General features: G+C 42.7%; 1 protein-coding gene across 4 annotated transcripts in view; it reads left to right on the forward strand.

The window, feature by feature from the left end:
* TNC (tenascin C) overlaps nt 1-22,392 on the forward strand; it is an 85,296-nt gene that overhangs the window by 9,792 nt on the left and 53,112 nt on the right. For all 4 annotated transcript variants that reach the window (XM_077922697.1, XM_028714502.2, XM_028714504.2 and 1 more), the window contains exon 2: nt 21,577-22,169. In XM_077922697.1, coding sequence (XP_077778823.1) covers nt 21,707-22,169 — 463 coding nt within the window. In that variant the 5' untranslated portion in view covers nt 21,577-21,706. The remainder of the gene's footprint in view (nt 1-21,576; nt 22,170-22,392) is intronic.

Raw genomic sequence — 22,392 nt, forward strand, 5'->3', positions numbered from 1 at the left:
CGCCAGTCCCATGTAGTCGATCACCTTCGTCTGCCATTCTTCCAACGTGGGTAGTTCTTGTGTCTTCCAATACTTTGCTAGAAGGATTCTTGCTGCTGTTGTGGCATACATAAAAAATGTCTTATCCTTCTTTGGCACCATTTGGCCCACCATACCCAAGAGAAAGGCTTCTGGTTTCTTAATAAGGGTTCTCTTCAGAACTTTCTTAATTTCATTGTAGATCATTTCCCAGAAGGCCTTAATCTTTGGGCAGGTCCACCAAAGGTGATAGAAGGTTCCCTCCATTTCATTACATTTCCAGCATTTATTATTGGGCGAATGATAAATCCTCGCTAACTTAGCAGGAGTCATGTACCACCTGTAGATCATTTTCATAATGTTTTCTCTTAAGGCATTACATGCCGTGAATTTAACACCAGTGGTCCATAACTGCTCCCAATCTGCGAGTTCAATGTCATGTCCAATATCTTGTGCCCATTTAATCATACTTGATTTCACCATTTCGTCTTGAGTATTCCACTTCAACAGCAAGTTATACATTCTTGACAAATTTTTAGTATTGGGTTCTAACAATTCTGTTTCTAGTTTTGACCTCTCCACTTGGAAGCCCTTTCTGTCCTGTTTAAATAATTCATTTATCTGTCGATAATGTAACCAATCTCTCACCTTAAACTTCAGTTTCTCAAAGCTTTGCAGTTTTACTTTTTCACCATCCTGTTCTATAATTTCAAAATATTTAGGCCAGTTTGAACCCATGTTCAGTTTTTTCACCTCTTTAGCTTCCATTGGTGACAGCCATCTGGGGGTTTTACTTTCAAGCAAGTCTTTATACCGTATCCAAACATTATACAATGCTTTCCTGACCATATGGTTCTTAAAGCTTTTATGCGATTTTACCTTGTCATACCATATATATGCATGCCAACCAAATCTATTATCAAATCCTTCAAGATCCAAAATGTCTGTATTCTCGAGGAGCAGCCAATCTTTCAACCAGCAGAACGCTGCTGATTCATAGTAAAGTCTTAAGTCTGGCAGGGCAAAACCTCCTCTATCTTTTGCATCTGTTAATGTCTTAAATTTTATTCTTGGCTTTTTGCCCTGCCAAACAAATTTAGATATGTCTTTCTGCCACCTCTTGAAACAGTCCATCTTGTCTATTATTTGTAGTGTCTGAAACAAAAATAGCATTCTAGGCAATACATTCATTTTGATAACAGCAATTCTGCCTAACAAGGAAAGTTTCAGCCTTGACCATATGTCTAGATCTTTCTTAACTTCTGTCCAACATTTATCATAGTTGTCTTTAAATAAATTCACATTTTTCGATGTCAAATTCACCCCCAGGTACTTCACTTTTTTTGCTATCCCCAAACCTGTTTCATTCTGAAATCTCTCTTTTTCCTCATTTGTTAGATTTTTCTCCAACACTTTAGTTTTTTGTTTGTTCAATTTAAATCCTGCAACTTGACCAAATATCTCGATCAGTTCTAAAACTCTTTTTGTACTAGTGTTTGGCTGCTGTAAAGTCAAAACTAGGTCATCTGCAAATGCCCTTAATTTATACTCTTTCACTCCGACCTGAATTCCTTTAACCAACTGGTCCTTTCTAATCATGTTTAACAAGACCTCCAGAACCGATATAAAAAGTAGAGGGGGACTTGCTTCTGTTGTGCCAGAAATCGTGTCTGCACAGGCACAGATGCCGGAAATTGCGCGCACACTCATACACAATCCAGCCCGTGGAGGGATCTCCGCTGGAGTGAACTGGCTCAGGTGAGGTAAACATTGCCGACCCCTGTCCTAGGGTTTATGGTTAATGGTTTATCCAGGAGAGCTAAACCATGACTCAAGTTCAGGTGATATGTTAAGCCAAACAAGCATAGTAGCAGGATGACTAAGGAGGAGCAAAGTGCCCCCAATCGCTCCCCCTCCCATGTTTTGTGCTAAGGAAATCAGGCTAGTATGAAATCCCTCAAGCTTGGACTCAACTACATTAGTCAAGAAACAGTGTTTTGAATACATTATAAACACCCGACCAGATGATGCCAGAAAGCAAAAATAAAAAATAAAATAAAAACAATTCTAAGCAATCTTCCATAGCATTCCCCCCTCTTGTTAAAACAATTTAATTTCTGACTTATTTATAGTGGGTTTTTCCCTGTGTGTAGATCCACCCAAGGTCGGTTCTTCCAAAACAGAACACTGCTATCTTTTCCATATGGAGATTTGCTCACAGAAGGCTGCTTCTATTGATTTGTTCATCTGTTGCTCATAGCTAAATGCATATTGTAGTTTTCTCCTTGCAAAATCAGTGGTGCACTTAGGGAAGGAGTTCAGGGCAGAGGTCCAGTGCAGCACTCAGCTGATTGAGCAAGGACTGGCTTACCAAATTTTGAATTAAGTGCACCATCATAGAGAGGGTCCAAAGGAGATAATGTAAAGTTATTCTATCAATTGTTCTGGGACCTTTTTGCATACAGATGCCCTATTGTTGAGCTACATCCATCACTTAGGCAAAGAATAACTTTTTACACCATCATCCAAACACTCAAACAGGATGGGACCAACAGTTCAGAGCTGGAACAATTCTGTTCATTCCCTGTACATCTAGCGAGACTAGTGACTGGGAGTGGCCACCAAGACCATATAACACCGGTCCCAAAGACCTACATTGGCTGCCAGTACATTTCCAAGCACAATTCAAAGTGTTGATGCTGACCTTTAAAGCCATAAATGGCCTCAGCCCAGTATACCTGAAGGAGCATGTCCACCCCCATTGTGCAGCCTGGACACTGAGGTCCAGCACTGAGGGCCTTCTGGCGAATTTCTCACTGTGAGAAGTGAGGTTACAGGGAACCAGGTAGAGGGCCTTCTTGGTAGTGGTGCCCACCTTGTGGAATGCCCTCCCATCAGATGTCAAGGAAATAAAAAACTACCTGACTTTTAGAAAACATCTGAAGGCAGCCCTGTTTAGGGAAGTTTTTAATGTTTGATTCTATTTTTAATATTCTGCTGGGAGGCACCCACAGTGAATGGGTATAAAATTATTATTATTATTATTATTATTATTATTATTATTATTATTATTATTATCAGGTAGCCAATGCATTTCCCTCCAGACATTTTGAACTCCCAGCATACCGAACCAGCATGGGAGAGTCAGGGAGAGTGGGAGTTATAGTCCAGATCTAGAAGGTACCACACTGGCTAACAGTGGTCTGCACTCTGCACGCATTCATTCTCATGTGAACAAGGCTCAGGACATTTTCAGAACTTCAAAAATCAGGGGAGAAATCTGAATGAGAAGCCTTTTATAAATATCCCCAAATTCAACAAAATTGGGGAAGGTTGCCAAATTCAAACCATTGTTCCTTGTCTTGGCTATGGAAGACAGGATGGTCAGTTTTCCTCCTCTTCTCTCCCTCCCTACTTCTGACATCCTTTTAAATACAAACTGTCAGCTTCTCCTTTCTGTAAATCCTTTTTCTCTTAGCTAAACAACATACACAGTGTGCCTTCAATCTCTCCACAGAAGTTTGCCATTTAGTTCCCTGGAGTGCTTCTCTGAATCCATTCCAACTTGTCAATTCTCAAACTGAAGTCACTACTCAAAAAACAAAACAAAACAAAAAATCTCAATGGTGCTGAGTAAGAACAGAAACATTACTTCTACAGTCTCTGAAATGTTCCTTCCCCTTTTGCTAACTCATTTCACTGTTTGACCATTTATAGTTCCAAACTAATGTTAAGACCCATTGTCATGATCAGACAAATCTAGCTGTGTGTGTGTGGATAGAGATAGATAGATGATAGAGATAGATAGATGATAGAGAGATATAGATAGATGATAGATTAGATAGATAGATAGATAGATAGATAGATAGATGATAGAAAGATAGATAGATAGATAGATAGATAGATAGATAGATAGATAGATGATAGATAGATAGATAGATGATAGATAGATAGATGATGATAGATAGATAGATAGATAGATAGATAGATAGATAGATAGATAGATAGATAGATGATAGATAGATAGATAGATGATAGATAGATAGATAGATAGATGATAGATAGATAGATAGATGATAGATAGATATAGATAGATAATGATAGAGATAGATAGATAGATAAATGATAGATAGATAGATAGATAGATAGATAGATAGATGATAGATAGATATAGATAGATAATGATAGAGATAGATAGATAGATAAATGATAGATAGATAGATATAGATAGATAGATAGATAGATAGATGATAGATAGATAGATAGATATAGATAGATATAGATAGATGATAGATAGATAGAGATAGATGATAGATAGATGAGAGAGAGAGAGAGAGAGAGAGAGAGAATGATAGATATAGAATCACATTCTGTTCCCTTCTCAGCATAAAACGGTCTTCAAGAAATGTCTGAAATTCAAAAGTGAGGATGTCTTTCAACTCTCTACTGGAAGAATATTCCATAGCATGGGACACTAAATGTCTGACTTCCAGTTGAGACCACTCAGGCATCTGTAACACAGGGGACAAGTAGCAGTGCTCCTCCATATGATCTCAGTGATTAAGCTGCACTATAAGGGCTCAGACAGTCCTTAAGGTATTCTTTTATCAACATAAAAGGCTTGAACTTGGCCTGGTAGCACGTGGGCCACCAGTGCAGATGCTTCAGCAAATGTGTCACATGCTGCTAGTCATCTGCTCCCTTCAGCAGTATAGCTACTGCATTCTGCAATAGCTGGAACTTCTGGATCAGGCCCAAAGGAAGTCCCAAAGAAAGTGCTTTGCAGTAATCCAGCCTCAAGCTTACCTGGGCTACAGCAACTAAGTTATCTTTATATGACCAGACAAAGCTGGCAAAAGGCTATCCACAGAGGTCACCAGGGCCTTTAATGACAGACCACACATTTAAAGCAGCATTAAACATAGCTTCTTCTAAAGAAAATTAGGAACTATAATTTGTTAAGGGTGTTAGGAGACCCTTAGTCCCTTTAAGGAGCTACAATTTTCAGAGTGGTTTAACAATCAATCCCTTTTTCCTAGGGATGCACAGGGAGAAGGGATGAATGAATATTGAAATGAAAGTTGGAAAAGCTAATGTACTTGGAGCAGCAATGCAGGGAGGGGAAAAGAAGGAACATAATTTGAATTAATTTGGTAGTAATTTAAAATTATTGAAAATCAGTAAAAAAAATTGGCAATCCCTCTTTCCTAGGGAATTCTGGGAGGTGTGGCTCTTTGAGGTGAATAGAGGTCTCCTAACAACTCTTAGCACCCTTTACAAAGGATGGTTCCCAGAATTCTTTGGGGAAGCCAGGACTTTTCAAAATGGCATTAATACTGCTTTAAATGTACAACATGGCCTAAATGTACCTCCACTCTCTTTTATGAGGATGGTGAGTCGATAAGTTTTCCTTCTGATGAACTTCCTGCCCCCTCCTCCTAAATAATTCCTGGGTTGCTCAGCGAGTGTTCCATCCATTTCTTGCTAAGAACATTTCTGTACTAGTGTATTTACATGTGTGGGAAGACGAAAAATCCCTTTCCACCATGCACGAGACCACATAAATGGTTCCTAGAAGGCTTGTGTTAATCTCCTCCACACATCCCCACAGCTGCTTGGCCTAGTTCTGTCAGATGTGGTGAAATCAAAAAATTATCTTCTCTGGGAAGGAGAACGAGAAAGTGGAGATTCAGCACACCATCTTTCAGCAGAGGGCGCTGGCCCTTTTAGGCCTGCAGGCACATCTGAACTGCTTGTTTCCATTCTCAGCCATTGCCAGTAAAGACTGATATCACTGATGCAGACATGGAAATCGGTTCCATCATACTGGGCGGTAAGAGGAAGTTAATGGTGCCCACTGGCAGGGGTGGAGTTTGGTTTTTCAAATTTCAGTAGTGCCTTGTGTGAGGCCAAAATTTGGTGGCCTACCCACCCCCCCTTTCTGATCAATTCACTACATCATAGTTGTAAATCCCTGAGGCGCCCCTAGGCTCAACTCCCAGTGTGACGGAATCACTGCTGCCCTAAATCCAGCTCAGCCACTGGGACACTTGGGGTGGAAGGTGTGCAGCCCAGAAGTAGGTGAAACTAAAGCTGATGACATGCAGAGTTTAATTCATTCTATTTTTCTCCAATAATCCTCCTCCCTGCTGAGTTCTACAAGGGGCAGCATGAGACTAAGGGGGAGGTGGAAGCTCTCAGCCAGGGCTATGTCCCGGGCTGGTTGTAAGTAAGAAAGAAGGTAAGAAGAGTCTGGCTCTGGGCAGAATGTGGTTGGTGGGGCAACAGCCTCTTTGCCTTAATGGACCAGGCTCGGTGGGATCAAACTTTTCTATATTAAAAAAGACCAGATTGGCTTCATCCAGTGGAACAGCTATTTAGTAAGTGGATTAATAGCTAGTACACCATATTAGAAAGGCCTGTAGCATACTGAACAACTGCCCCATTTTAACCCGGACTTCCCAGAGTTACAAAAGCCACCCTGGCTTCCGATTCCAAGCCAGGATGTCCTGGGATTTCTTATGGTTCACTGCTTTCTTTGGTTCTGCGCCTTCACTGACTGGCTGCCACTGACCGCCGCCATACACACACAAGGAGGGCCATAGCAATGTACTTCTGGAAGCCGGTGCCACTTCTGGAAGTACATCACTGTGGCCCTGTGTGCGTGTGCGTGTGTGTGTGTGTGTGTGTGTGTGTGTGGTGGCAGGCAGAGGCACATGGCAGCAGCCAGCCAGCTGACAGGCATGCCCATGCATGAGTGAGCAAAGGTAAGGTGACATCAAGTGTATGTGCGGTGGAAGTGAATGTGGGTGAAAGGTGGGGGCAAGTGGGTGGGCATCAGGCATCAGTGAGTGGGTGTGTAAGTGGTAGGATGGTGTGTGTGTGTGTGTGTGTGTGTGTGTGTGTGTGTCCCAATTTGCCCACCTTGAAATATTGGAGGGTGTGTTATAGAATCTGTGATCTGTGTGTGTTTCAAAAAAGAAGTCCCAAGGATCCTGAAACTGAAACATCAGCTTTATGTTTAAACTACACATTAGCTGCTGCAATTTATTTTGGGGCGTAGGGGAGTACAAAGGGTGACAAAAAAAGAGAGAAAAGAATTACAAGGCCTATATGTATGAAAGCTGTAAAGGGCTTGGCATAATTCAAAGTGAAGTCATTGACAAAAAATGAGCTCCCGACCATGTGTAACTTGGCAAATGAACTTTCCAAAGGCATGTTTTAAAAAAGATCTTTTTCAGATCTTTGCCAGCTCCACATATGTCTTTTCAAAAAGGAGGGGTGGTTGGAAACAGGGTGGTGGGGAAACTGGCTGCACATGTAGTTGGGGTGTGGGGAAAACTGATCTGAAAACTCCAGTGTATGTTTCGGTGAAGGCAAAGTACTGTTCTGCATTGTGCTATTTTATTTAATTTTTTTTATTAGACTTATATCCCACCTTTCCTCTAAGGATCTCAAGGTGGCATGTCTACTTTTCCTCCTCCCCATTTGATCCTCATAAAAACCCTGTGCAGTCGTTTAGGCTGAGAGTTCATGAATGGCCCTGGGTCATCCAGTGAGTGTTATGGCTGAGCAGGGATTTTGAACCCTGATCCCCCCAGGTTGTAGTCTGACACTCTAAATACTGTACCACACTGGCTCTCATTAGTTCTGCCAAGGTGGGGGTTGCCAGCCAGGCATCATGGCACACACATACAAAAAGCTTTTATTGTTGCTCTGGGCAGGTGCCCCAGAATCTCGAATTTTCATTGTTTTTTTAAAAATGTAAGCCTTTAGCTGGAAAGAAAGTTATGAAGCGAAATCTGCAGTTACCTTTTAAAGTGATTTCTGTAAAATGGGAATGACTGTGATGTGACCACTGAGCAGATTTCTAAGATTTATACCCACCCCCACCCCCACCCCAGAATTGTGGAATGCTCCCAGCAACAGCATCAGTGTGGGTGGGTGAAATCAAGATTGTCTCCACAATCAGGACCTTTCTACAGAAGGCAGCATTTCAACTATGCAGAAGCCAGAAAGTTCTATACAAACAAAAAACCACATGTGTTTACAGCTCTGGCCCCTCCATTCAGGCAATCAAGAGGCATTGTCACACTTCAAGGGCATATTCCAGACAAGCAGAAACACTGGAGGAAGGTGGGGAGCAGCATCTGTGAGGTTTGTGGCCTGGACGTGTCACATTCTGCTCCAGACCTTGAGGTTACACACCTCTGCCTTGGATGAGCAAGCAGGTACTGGACTGCTTAGGGAAGCCTGGCAGCCTAATGAAATGTAAGCAATGGATTTTATTGGGGGGAAATTTCAAATGGGGATTTGGTCACTTACACAGCACCAAAGAAGAGGACAAAAAGGAGGTACAGAGCAGTCAAGAGTTGCAGGAGGAAAGTCAGGCTGGCTAAAGCTCAGAAGGAGTTCAGGCTTGCAAGAGAGGTTAATAATAATAATAATAATAATAATAATAATAATAATAATAATAAAAGGTTTCTTCAGCAATGTCTGAAGTAATAGGAAGAACAAGCAAATGGTAGGTTCTCTGTGTGGGGAAGACGAAAAAATGCTATTGGTGATAGAGAAAAGGTGGAACTACTCAACACCTACTTTGCCTCTGTCTTCACCCAAAAGGAAAGTGATGCCCAGCCTGGTGATAACAGAATAACTAATGTAAGGAGGGAGCTGCAGCCCAAGATAGGAAAAGAGGTAGTAAGGGAACACCCAGTTACTTTAAATGAATTCATATCTCCAGGGTCTGATGATCTGCATTCAAGGGTACAAAAGGAGCTTGTGGATGTAATCTCAGAGCCTTTGTCTATGATCTTTGAGAATTATTGGAGAACAGGTGAGATCCCTACATACTGGAGACAGGCAAATGTTGTCCCCATCTTCAAAAGGGGGTGGGGAAGGAAGACCCAGGTAACTACCGACCGGGAGCTTGACATTGATACTAGGGAAGGTCCTAGAACAGATAATTCAACAGTCGGTCTGTGAGCATTTAGAAAAGGGTGCTGTGATTAAGGTAAAGGTAAAGGTACCCCTGCCCGTACGGGCCAGTCTTGACAGACTCTGGGGTTGTGCGCCCATCTCACTCAAGAGGCCGGGGGCCAGCGCTGTCCGAAGACACTTCCGGGTCACGTGGCCAGGGTGACATCGCTGCTCTGGCAAGCCAGAGCCGCACACGGAACGCCGTTTACCTTCCCGCTAGTAAGCGGTCCCTATTTATCTACTTGCACCCGGGGGTGCTTTCGAACTGCTAGGTTGGCAGGCGCTGGGACCGAACAACGGGAGCGCACCCCGCCGCGGGGATTCGAACCGCCGACCTTTCGATCAGCAAGCCCTAGGCACTGAGGCTTTTACCCACAGCGCCACCCGTGCTGTGATTACTAAGACCCAATATGCGTTTCTCAAAAATAAGTCATGCCAGACCAATCTGATTTCTTTTTTTAATGGAATTACAAACTTAGTGGATCAGGGGAATGCTGTGGACATAGTGTATCTTGATTTCAGTAAGGCTTTTAACAAAGTTCCCCTTGATATTCTTGTGAGGAGGCTGGTAAAATGTGACAAGTGGGGTGCCGTAGGGTTCTTTCCTGGGCCCATTGTTGTTCAACATCTTTATAAATGATTTGGATGAAGGAATTGAGGGGATGCTCATCAAATTTGCAGGTGACACATGACTGGGAGCAGTAGCTAATGTTGCAGAAAACAGACTCAGAATTCAAAACGACCATAACAGATTGGAGAACTGGGCACAAGCTAACAAAATAAATTTCAATAGGGACAAATGTGTCCATCTCTAGGTGCCACAATTTAAGAAAGCTGTTGACAAGCTGGAACGTGTGCAGAGGAGGGCAACCAAGATGATCTAGGGTCTGGAATCTAACCCTTATGAGGAACACTTGAAGGAGTTGGATATGCTTAGCCTGGAAAAGAGGAGACTGAGTGGAGATATGATAGCCATCTTCAAATATCTAAAGGGCTGTCACATGAAATAGGGAGCTTGCTTGTTTACTCCTCCTCTGGGGGCTAGAAATTGAGGCTATGTCTTCAAGTTACAAGAAAGGAGATTCTGACTAAACAGTTGAAAAAACTTTCTGACAGTAAGAGCTGTTAGGCAGTGGAACAGACTCCCCCGAGAGGAGATGGACTCTCCTTCCTTGGAGGTTTTTAAGCAGAGGCTGGATGGTCATCTGTCATGGATGCTTTAGCTGAGATTCCTGCATTGCAGGGGGTTGGACTAGATGACTCTTTGGTCCCTTCCAACTCTAAGATTATATAATTCTATGCAATTAGTATATGCTGATTTATGCAAATCTGGAAGTAATTGCTATACTTTAAGCAGAAATCAAATGCATCTTACTCTAGTGGGGAAGACATTAATTAGGTGGTCTGTGTGCTTCCTTGGTCTGCTAACCAGGTGCTTACTGTTGGTGAGCAGCTTCCCTGCACCATAGGAAGCTACCTTTTACTGAGTCAGATCTTTGGTCCCTCTAGCTTCGGTTAGTGTCACTGGTCATTAGTCATTGGTCCATCTAGTCAGTGCCAGTGGCTTTTCAGGTTTTCAGGCAGAATTCTCTCCAATCCCTACCTGGAGACACCAGGAATTGAACCTGGGACCTTCTGCGTGCAAAGCATCCATCACTGAGGTATGCCTCATGCTGCTCTCCCTTCTTAGGGTTGTTTATCTGCAATCCAGACTTGGACTAGACAGTCATGGAGGATTCCTTCAAACAGGCTTCCTTCTCAAATAGAGGACCTTCCTGTGCAAATTAGGGTACGTGGGCACCCTAGGTGGGGTAGCTGAATTTCCATCAGGTTCTAATCTAAGGGCACGACACTGCCTGTAATGAGTTTGCAGAGGCAGAGTGAGTGAGTGAGAGTTTCCAAAGAGAAGCTGGCAGGGAGGCGGGGAAGCAGGTTTTTTGCTTTCCAGGGAGTCATTTTGTGTGGCCTACTTCTGAAGCTCCATTTCCATTTTTAGAACAGAGTTAATGTTCCCCCTCTTCAGTCTGATCGTTGCTGCTCATTGTGCCATGGTGACCTGCTGTTTCCAATCTATGTCCTTTGTATAAACTGGATCTACCCGAGGCCCTTTATGGACAGGCCCTGGAAAAGGGTGGAAGATAATAGCAACGGCTTTGCTGATAAGAAGCAAGCTTACCAGTGGGTAAGGGTGGGAAATGCTGTCCATGTTAGTTGACCTCCATTTCTCATTTAGTGATCCACATCAGTTTGCACTTCTTTTTAAAGTCCTCATGAACATTCATGAGCATTTTAGGGTAAATTTTTCCTAATATGTATTTTTTTGAATGTAGTTTTTGCCTACTAGACAAATTTTTGCAAGATCATTTTCTCCAACATAATGCATTTATTTGCATGCTATTTCCACTAATATATGCATTTCTGTGCACAGTTTACCCTTGCATAGGCAGTGTTGTGTGCATCACATGACCAGGAGAAATGCATTGCAAAATTCATAGGTGTGTGAATTTTGAAGGATTGCTGTGTTTCAGATTGCATTTTGTTTTGGAAACTGTGAATGAAGCAGGTTTGCCTTGAAATGTGAATTGAATTGAATTTCATCCCCTGCCCCTATTAATGGGTGATTTACCTTATCACTTTTCCTTATCACACAAACAAGCGCACACATACACACACACAACCAAAACAATAGCCTCTTGCAAATCAGATCAATAACTTGAGTTGGCTGATTTGCCAAAAGCCTCTCACAAACATGCTAGTGTTCTTTTCTCATTTTGTCATATGTCAGTTTCCATGCTGTTAATGAGTTGTCTTTCGATGCATCCTCATTTTTTCCCAGTCCTGATTGCATTTTCTAGTGCTTCATGATCCAATAAGTGGAGCCAATTTGACTCTCCTAAAATGAAATCTATCTGTGCCCAGCAATGTTCACAAAGTTCAGGCCAGAAGAAAGCACCCTCAGACTGAGGTGAATGAATGTTGTGCTATGTAGTGGGATTGTTCACAGGCCACATCCCTCACCAGACCTACTTCATACCCTCCTTGAATGTTTATCCCAGATGGGAATGTGCCATTGAGCTCTGATAATACCTCTTGGTTATCGGGATGGAGGATAGAGGGGGAGTGTGTGTAGAAACTAGCCTACTCTACAAAGGTGAGATTTATGTTAATTGCTCCACCCACTTTGCCTTTGGTCACACCCACCATGCCTTTGACATGTCACCCCACAAGGTTGCCCAGAAGAAATAAAGCCATTGTTCGGGGGGGGGGGGGAGATGATTTTCACCTGTGGTTAAGACAGAGTTGTCTCAAAACTACTTTTCATTTGAAAAGGTGCTCTTCATTTCTGAGTCTATTCCAGATTCCTTTAGGGCAGGGATGTCCAACCAGTAGATCGCAATCTACCAGTAGATCCCTGGCTGATCCTGGTAGATCTTGGGGTCCTTACCGTGTACAAAAAGTTATGGGGGAGCTTAAAAACTCTGTGCAATCCTCCCCCCCTGAAAAGCCCAACAACTCTGGGCACTTCCCTCCTAAAAAAAGCTCAGCAACTCTGGGCAACCCACCCACCTCACGCACACTCCTCCTCCCTCCAGTGACAATGGGTAGATCACTGCCAGTTTTTTTATACTGGGAATAGAAAACAATTTATTGAGAGTTGGACATGCCTGCTTTAGGGGTATTGACAAAATTCATGCAGAGCTGCTTTCCTGTGTGAACAAACTATGTCTGCCTTCATTGTGTATGAAGCCTTCTTCCACCTTCTCTTCCCCCTGTCCCAAGGCCCCAGAAAATTACCTCAAGCCTGGGAAAGGCACTGAAGGCAGGGTAGGTGCTCCAAGTCGTTTCCTACTGAGAATTGGGATCACAAGTGTCAATATTTCCAATGGGAAATTCTATGTATAATTTCTACCAATAATTTCTACCACTCAGACTTAGGGAGTGGATAGGAAAGCCACTGATTTGTGTCAGTTTCACCTGTCAATCCCAATTCCACATTAATTTGCAGCGAAAGAAAGATATTGAACCTGCAGTTTAAGCCTGGTAGTATGGATCAGTTCAGCTGACATCAAAATTAACAGAAATTTATTATTTATATATATATTCCAGCTATTTATGTAAATATATATATGGTTTCTAAGTGGTGAAGATTCTAAGTGGTATACAAAGAGATTTTTTTAAATGCAGTTGACAAATGCAATAAAACTTAAAAGATAGAAAACTTAATTAAAAGAAAAAGTCTTCCTCAAGCAACTCTACCCTACAAGAGCATTCCTGAAACACAGTTGCAGGAAGATTTTACAGAAGCGTTTACATAGCTCAAAACCTAGCAACACAAGAAACTCACATAGAGCAGTTGCTATTTGCCTGTGATTGGCAAGGCTTTACCCACCCTGGAAGGGCTAATATGCCTGCAAATTTCACCCACTTCTATCAAAAGGAAGGAAAGGTATAGCCATTTTTCTGACCTCAAACAGCAGTGGGATGGGGCAAAGTCCACTCCGATAAAATGAGAGTCTAATAAATTAGGCAGCCTATGGAGCACTTTGGAAATTGTTGGACAGTTTTCTGAAGCTTCAGGTTCAGGGTGAACCAAAATTTATAGTCTGTGCCTATCCCTACTACATAGTAGAACTGGAGGGATGATGGACTGCGCTTTGGGTCTTTGCTAACAAGTTTGACGCCAACCCGTCTTAGCCAAAAACACCAAGCAGTGAAACCTTTCACAGCTGAAGCCCATCCACTGTAGCCATGAATCTATTGACTGCTGTGGGTTATGTCAGATAAACTTTGGATACTTTTTATAAACACAGTTGCTTTGAGTCAGATGTTTGAATAAGTAGCACCAAGGAGTGCATTATGTAATGGTTATATTTAGCTGGCCAGATTTACGGAAAAGCCTTGCCTAAATAAAAGGATCTCCACGCTCCTCATAACTCACTCCTGGAAATGAAACAATCAATTTTGCTCTGTCTGAATAAGCAACTGGCATTCATAATTCAGAATTAGTCATTCTGTGTTCATGTCTCGGTATTTAATCTCCTGTAACTCCTGTTAATTGCATATAATTAGCGCCAAATCATTGATATATCCCATTAACAAGAGATCGCAGATGTGCTGAGGTCTGCTTTCCTTCTGACATATTCTAGCCATGCAAGCAAGATAGAAAACATAAATAAGCCTCCAACTTCTACTAGTAAAATGGCATGACTTCCTCTCCCTTTTGAACAGTCACTTAGCATTCGATAGCCACTGAGAATACTCTGAACTTATTGAGATTTGGGGATGCTCCCCCATGTAGAGTCACACTCCATTTTGGGGGGCATTTATCCAAACCTTGGCATTCCCCAAGTTTGCTCTTTCTTCCACCTTTTGCATTTTGGCTGTGTTCCGAGAACTGAGATTACAATTTGGTTCTCCATCCCTAATATATACCATCACCCTTCAGAAGTTTATAGACTCCACCTCCCATGATCCTTATCCACTGGCCTTGCTGATTGGGGTTGATGAGAGATGGAGTCCAACATTTGGAAAGCCATAGGTTCCCCCATCCCTGGTATATATGAATGAAATATTACTATATACCCCTCTAAACACCTAACTGATCACAGCATTCTGCAGGACAGGATGTCTTCCACGGACCATCTTATCAGGAGGTCCATTTCTCACAATATTGAAACCAGGACTTTAGTGTGGCAGCACCTACCCTTTAGAATTCCCTCCACTTATATATTGGATAGGCACCTTCTCTTTTGTCCTTTGTGCACCTTCTAAAGATGGCCTTCTTTCAAGAAGCCTTCTAATTTATTTTCTATTTTACTTACTACATTTATATACCACCTTTTCCTCCAAAGAGCTCAATATGGTGTACATGGTTCTCTGCTCTTGTTCTATCCACAGAACAACACTGTGAGGTGGGTTAGGCTGAGGGACAAGTGCCTGGACAAGTCACCAAGTGAGCTTCATGAATGAGTGGGGATTTCATGGGACATTATTGAAGCAATTCATGCTTTACCAGATGAGCCCATGAAGGAGCTGAAGCTCACAGAGCTTTCCTGTAAAATTTGCTAGAAAGAACTCTCTGAGATCACTTCCTTTGTCTGCCTTGGTAGGAAGCTGTAACACTACATAGTTCCTTCCTGCCTAGGTAGCCTCCTCTTTCTTCATCATGCTTCCAAGTTGACCACATATGCATGTCTGAGCTCTGCAGCTCAGAATCCATTTTTGTATTCTTGTAACTTAGATAGTAGTTATAAACCTGCCTTTATTTTGCTTCTGTAAACTGATGCTTCAATACCTAGATTATGTAAGTAAATACTACTTTTATTTCTTCACAAAACAATGTTTGTGTGATTGATCTTGTTTAAGAGGGGTGGGGAGGGTGAGGCAATACCAGGGAAATCCAGCCTACCTTAAAATCATCCTGGATTGTTGTTCCTAGAATGTCAAATCAAACTTGTCTTAGTTTCCAAATTTAAGCTACAAAGGATGATACTTTGAAGATCTTATTAACGTGAGCAAGGAATACCGGTAAATAATAAGTAAACAATATATCCTCTCTTAATGTCTTAAACCCATTCCTACATATGTGAATCTTGGTCTCCCAGGTCCTAATCTGACACTCTAATCATTACACCACACTGGTTCCAAATAGTTATATTTTATTCCAGTTGTTGTATGTGCTGTGTGTGTATGTTTCTATTTGCAATTGTTTCAAAGGTTTATATATAAGTAGCCATTTTACATATGTATTTCTTATGTTGTATATCATTTTGGGATGGCTCAGGGGAAGCAATTAATAAATGAAATGAAATAATTATATATTAAGATCAACAACAGCAAGCCATGCCTGTTTCTTGAGTGTGTCTAGAATTCGCCCTTAGAGAGATTGGGTTTCTCTTATTTTACCATTGCAAATCAAGTTCCTTTGCATTTGTTTAGCCAGAGAGAAAGGGAATCATCTTTCCCCTTGGTGATGGCTTCATGCTGTGAGTTCCTTTTGAAATTCTATCCATGCCTGCCCATCATTACATCTGCTATAAACAAAGGGATCCATTTACAGCCATCCCCAAACAACACTGGCAAAAGTTCCTGTCACATACAGTTTTTTTCTCTTTTGTGATGGAAGAGTCACAGGCCATTTCGAGTATAAATAAAATAAAATAAAATAAAATAATAAAATAAAATAAAATAAAGTATAGCAGAAACATATGAAGCTGTCTTATGTTCAGGTCATTAGACCACCTAACTCAATATTGTCCACACTGACTGGCAGTGGCTTTCTACGATTTCATTGTTGTTGTTTAGTTGTTTAGTCGTGTCCGACTCTTCATGACCCCATGGACCAGAGCACGCCAGGCACTCCTGTCTTCCACTGCCTCCCACAGTTTGGTCAAACTCATGCTGGTAGCTTTGAGAACACTGTCCAACCATCTCATCCTCTGTCGTCCCCTTCTCCTAGTGCCCTCAATCTTTCCCAACATCAGGGTCTTTTCCAGGGAGTCTTCTCTTATCATGAGGTGGCCAAAGTATTGGAGCCTCAGCTTCAGGATCTGTCCTTCCAGTGAGCACTCAGGGCTGATTTCCTTCAGAATGGATCAGTTTGATCTTCTTGCAGTCCATGGGACTCTCAAGAGTCTCCTCCAGCACCATAATTCAAAAGCATCAATTCTTCGACGATCAGCCTTCTTTATGGTCCAGCTCTCACTTCCATACATCACTACTGGGAAAACCATAGCTTTAACTATGTTAAGCTATAGTGATCCATGAAGGGGAGGATTTCATTAGGGGAGCCTATTCTCAGCCCTACCTGGAGATGCCATGTGACCTTCTGAATGCAGCACAGGTGCTCTGCCACTGAGCTATTGCCCTTCCCCTCATAGATAAATTTGTCAGGTAATGACAGAGCACCTTTGTCTATAACAATGCAAGAGCACCAAGAGAGGTTACTGTTGGCATGCCTTCAGCCACTGTTTCTTCCCAGTTAGGAACATCTGAATAGCTCTGTTTTGTCAGGTCACAGTCCCACCTAGTATTATTAGCAGATAGGGCTTTTTGACTATTTACTTATGACTGATATTCTCTTCTAGTTTGCTATTATTGATCTTCGTGTTTTATTTGCTTGAAATGTGTTGTATGGATCTTCTGTTGTGTGAGTCACTCTAAGACCTTTTAAAAAGAAAAAAGAAAAAAAGGAGCAGCAATGAATGAATTAAATGATAACAACTATGATGATTGGAACATCCTAGAAACATCAGAAAAGCCCTGCTGAATCAGATTAAACACCCATCCAGCCCCACATTGTGTTCTCACAATGGCCAACCAGATGCTTCTCAGAAGCCCACAAAGAGGACAGGAGTTCAACAGCACATGGGTACACATATACTTGAGTATGAAAGTTCACATTCCAGATCCCTGTCATTGTGAATATATATTCCTGATGCTTGTCCCAAATACCCACTGCTGCTGATAATCTCTGCCTTCAAAGAATAGCTCCCATCAGCCACAGCCAACATCATCAATGATCTGGGGAGATTGAAGTTGAATTCCAGCAATATCCAGAGAGATAAATGTTCCCCATCCCGGCAATAAAGTAAAATAACAAGGGAAAATCCTTAAATCCCTATTTTATTTTCCCACTTTCTCCATACAGTTGAACCATTGAAGGCAGAGAGTCTTTTACCCATTAAGAAAGAGCAGCAATGGCAATGACATATATCAAAAGTCTTCTCACTCCTGCTGCGTCAAAAGCTGCAATCCACTCAATCTGCCTCCTCTCTCCTTTTTCTTTTTCTTTTAAAAAACCCAAACACTTTCAAGACATACTGGTTCCCCCCCACCAAGTGCCAAAAGATGGCCTGTGGCCCAGAGTCTTTTGGCAGCAACTGGATCTACTAGCAGATTTTCCTTAAGCAAGGCAAGCCATTTCAAGCTGTTCCCCATGAAAGCCTCCTCTGACTGCCACTGTTCATTTTTGTTAATCTGCCCTAATGAGGTCCCTTGCATCTCATTGGAGCATGCACAAGTGAGTTGACCTCACCGGTTCCTCCAAGTTCCCACACCAAAGCGCCTGGCAGCTTGAAATATATAAGCAGAGAGAAATTGACCTGAGTTAGAGAAGGCTGCCGAACAAGAACATTGGCACTTCTGTGGCAGCTTTTTCAAACCTGATGATGTTCAGAACTTCAATTCCAACTGGCTCTAATCTGCATGGTCAATAATAATGGGAGTTGTAGTTCAAAACATCTGGAGGGCATCAGGTTGGGGAAGGCTGTTCTATGGCCTCTGGTTATTGGGGGTTTTCAGGGACTGCAGAACTTGGAACTTGAACACCACAAAACTAACCAAACTATTACAGATTATATCCAAACTCTGGTAACCTTTGGACTTAGCTGAAGGCTTCAGGTTGGGGTCTCAAGCGACAGAACCACCTTCAGGCAGAAAAGGTAATAGGTAAAAGGTAAAGGATCCCTGGATGGTTAAGTCCAGTTAAAGACAACTATGTCTATGTCAGGCCGAGGAAGCCAGCTTTTGTCCACGGACAGATATCAATGACCTGCCTTGGTATAAATGAGTTTTCTATTTTCTACATCAGTGAATACAGAAACCTGCGGCTCTCCCAGTGTTGTTGAACTCCATCAGCCCCAGACAGCATGGCCAATGGTCAGGGATGATGGGAGCTGTAGTCCAATGGCATCTGGAAGACCTCCAGTTCCCCACCCCTGTTCCATATGATTTAATACTATGGGGAGTATATGAAAAGTTTTACCCATGCACAGTGCATTCTATTGCTGCATCTTTTGACAGCTAATTCCATGAGTTGCAATCTTGGTGAATCAGGGGAATTCTGTGGACATAGTGCATTTTGATTTCAGTAATGCTATGGACACCGCCCCCATGATATTCTTGTAAGGAAGCTGCTAAAATGTGGGCTCCGCAAGGTAACTGCATTTGACCGAACTTGATAATACCCAGAGTTTTCTAGATTATCTAGCCCATGCATCTAGATTCTTTTAGAGTATTTCATAAGAAGTCCTAATAATAATAATATTATCTTCTGACCAATGGAGGCTGTTCCTCATTAGAACTGGTGGTGCAGAAGGCTGGGATCCCAACAGCAGGTGCCACCAGAGTCAATGACAGGCACAGCCAGAGCCAAAGATATAGGTAGAGCAAACTAATTATTTTCTTGTTCGCCTTCTTCTCTCTGTTGGGTTCTACAAAAAAGGAGGAGGAAGCTGGCAGGCAGGGCCACTCCCTGCAATGGTTGGAAGTAGAAAGGCAAGGAGGTCTGGGATGTGCTAAGGACAGGCTGAGGTTGGTGGGGCAATGCCCCACTAGCCCCAATAAACCAGTCTCCACTGCTTATGGTTTTCCTGCAGAATGCACACATACACTGATGCTAACAGCATCCTGGCCGAAACGTACTCCTGTTGAGATATGACAGGCATACACTATCCATACTTTACAGAAAGAACTAAAGGCATTTTTGTTTTGACAAGCTGGATGAAAAGGTATCTGCCTTGGGTGCTCATTTTGTTGTTTTCTGTAGGTGCTTAGAAATACTTTTAGTTGTTTTATGGTATATTTGTTAATCGCCTAGAGAAATGTAAAAAAGGGAGAGCTATGCACAGCCTCCCCACCAATCCAATGGGCCCCCCAATTCCCCCCAACCTAGGCTGGGCTGACCCAGGGAGTATCCAACCTGGATCTGGCCCCAACTCAACTCAGTGGTAGGGATGGTTTTAAAATCCTAATTATAAACATGGCTGTGAGGGGCAGAGGAAGGAGGTGCTGTGTGTCCATCCCCTCCTCTTGACCACATTGCAGAACAGGAGGGTCCATCCTGCTGGGTGATGTTCCACTAGTACATTTCCTGAAATGATCATGCTGGCGTATCACACACCTGCAGCCTGCTGGTTTGAATCACCTTAGGGTTCAATCCTGCTCAGTATTAATGTGCTCTTGTGTGTATCATCTGTGAATAGATGCATAGATGAATAGCCAAATCTTCTTCCTACCTGATGCTTCATACCCTAACAGCCCCGGCCACTTTGGAATCCTTGACCCAGGGCAGTCTAGAACTTGCTCCCCCTCAGCCAAAGCCTGGATCCCCCTCCATTGGTCCTGTTTTGTTCAGGATGTGGACTTTGACAGAAACCAGTGCACAGGCCTAAAATTAACAACAACAACAACATTCTCTCTTCCTGATTGATGGAGCTAGAGGTATCATGAGCCCACCTCCTTGGTTTAACATCTCTCTAAGCATACTTAAGTAATTATGGGCACACAGTGGCCTCTTTCTTGCCTCTCTTGTTTCAACAGAATTAATCTGCTGTGCCCCAGGGGCTCTGTGTTTTATTATGAAAAGGTAAACTGAGCTACCAAGAAGTAATTGGCAGAAGCCAGTGCCTTAGGATTTCTCGATTTTCACTGGAGAAATGTTGGAGGGTATGGAATTATCTGACCCCCGAGCCATCTGAAGACAACCTGGACTAGGGAATATTTTTAAAAAATGTTTCTTGTTTTATTATGTTTTTATATGTGTTGGAAGCTGCCCAGGGTGCCTAGGGCAATGCAATAAGATGTATAGGGTATGAATAGGAAAATTATCAATATGGAATGGGATGTCCCTCGTTTCATCGGTGGAATGTTGGAGGGCATACAAGGGGTGCAAGCAATAACAAAGCCATCCGACTTAACAGTGCAAAGTGTGGGGAGGTTCAAGCTACCCTCATCTTCAGGAATACAATTATGGATTTGAGAAGTTGTTTTGCTGCTGCCAGTGAATGGTGTTTTTTATTTACTGCATTTGAGGTTTCAATATTATGTACTGTATTTCTATTTCTTTTTTATTTCTTTGAGTGTTTGTTTGAACTGAATAGCATGGTAGAATAACAACAAGAGCAACAACAATAGATGCAAAAATGGGTGTGGCAACAGATGTAACTCTTACCTTCTGTACAATTGGCTACATCCCAACTGTGCTAAATATACACACAAACATCATCCAGTCAAGCAAGAGGCATTGTAATAGTCCATGAACTCATTCCAGCCAAGCAAAAGCACTCAAGGGAGGACATGGAAAAGGACTGGTGATGGGCGTGGCATAGGGAGAGTGGGTGTAGCTCAGGGAGAGTCCAAAGTGCCAGGTAGAGAGACCTTGAAGGCTGCATTTAGCCCCCAGACCTAAGGTTCCCCACCGCAGGCTAATATTTCAAGAGCCACACAAAGGCCTCATCCAGATGATGAGGACCTTCCCCACCAATCAAGGAAGCTCGGAAGGACACATTTTCTTCTAGATCAAGCCAAGGGGTGTTCACCCATCTCTATTCCATATCACTTTCTAGATTTGGTTCAAGGTGCTGGTGTTGACTCCACAACAACTTAAATGGTTTGGGCTCAGCATATCCTAGAGTCTGCATCTGCCACTCTGTTTCACCACAGTTTTGAAGGTCTTATTCAGTTGCAAACTGATCGCTTCTGAACTCACTGCTGACCTCTTCCTGGAGGTCAACCACCCTGTCATGATATTGGTTTCACAGAGAAGTAACTTGCTCCATGTAACTTTAACTGTTGCAGGACCATTGATAGGAGGGAGAGCTGATCGGCACAATCACATCGAAACAAGCTTTTCTCATTGTTCCTTTCTATTGTGAACATAAAGGAGATTTGAAGCCATAAGAGAATTCCCAAGGAACTGAACCTCAACATGGGCCTCCATGTTTGGGTACTGGCCTTGGTGACCATCGCTTTATTCCATCAACACGTTCATGGTGGACTCATCAAAAGAATTATTCGGCAGAAGAGGGAGGCTGGACTCAATGTCACATTGCCGGAGGACAACCAGCCTGTGGTCTTTAACCATGTCTACAATATTAAAGTCCCCGCAGGCAACCTCTGCTCTGTGGACTTGGACTCAGCAAGTGGCGACTCAGAACTCAAGACTCAGACTGAGCAGGACAAGCAATACCAGGAGCATACATTGAATGAGGAGAACCAGATTGTCTTCACACACAGGATAAACATCCCACGACGGGCTTGTGGCTGTGCAGCAGCCCCTGATATCAAGGATCTCCTAAGTAGGTTGGAGGAACTGGAGGGACTGGTGTCCTCTCTGCGAGACCAGTGCACCAGTGGATCCGGGTGCTGCCCCAGTGGACAACCAGCAATAGGTATGGCAAAGCAGATGCTCCAACTACTGAGCTATGGCCCTTCAACAATGTAATGACTGGGGTGCTGAGTTAGGAACAAAGGAAGCTGCCTTATGCTGAATCAGACCACTGGTCCATCTAGTCCAGCATTGTCTACACTGACTGGCAACAGCTCTCCAAAGTTTCAGGCAGGGGGATCTTCCTGTCCTAGCAGGAGATGCTGGGAATAATAATAATAATAATT

Source organism: Podarcis muralis, chromosome Z (genome assembly GCF_964188315.1).
Source record: "Podarcis muralis chromosome Z, rPodMur119.hap1.1, whole genome shotgun sequence".
NCBI lineage: Eukaryota > Metazoa > Chordata > Lepidosauria > Squamata > Lacertidae > Podarcis > Podarcis muralis.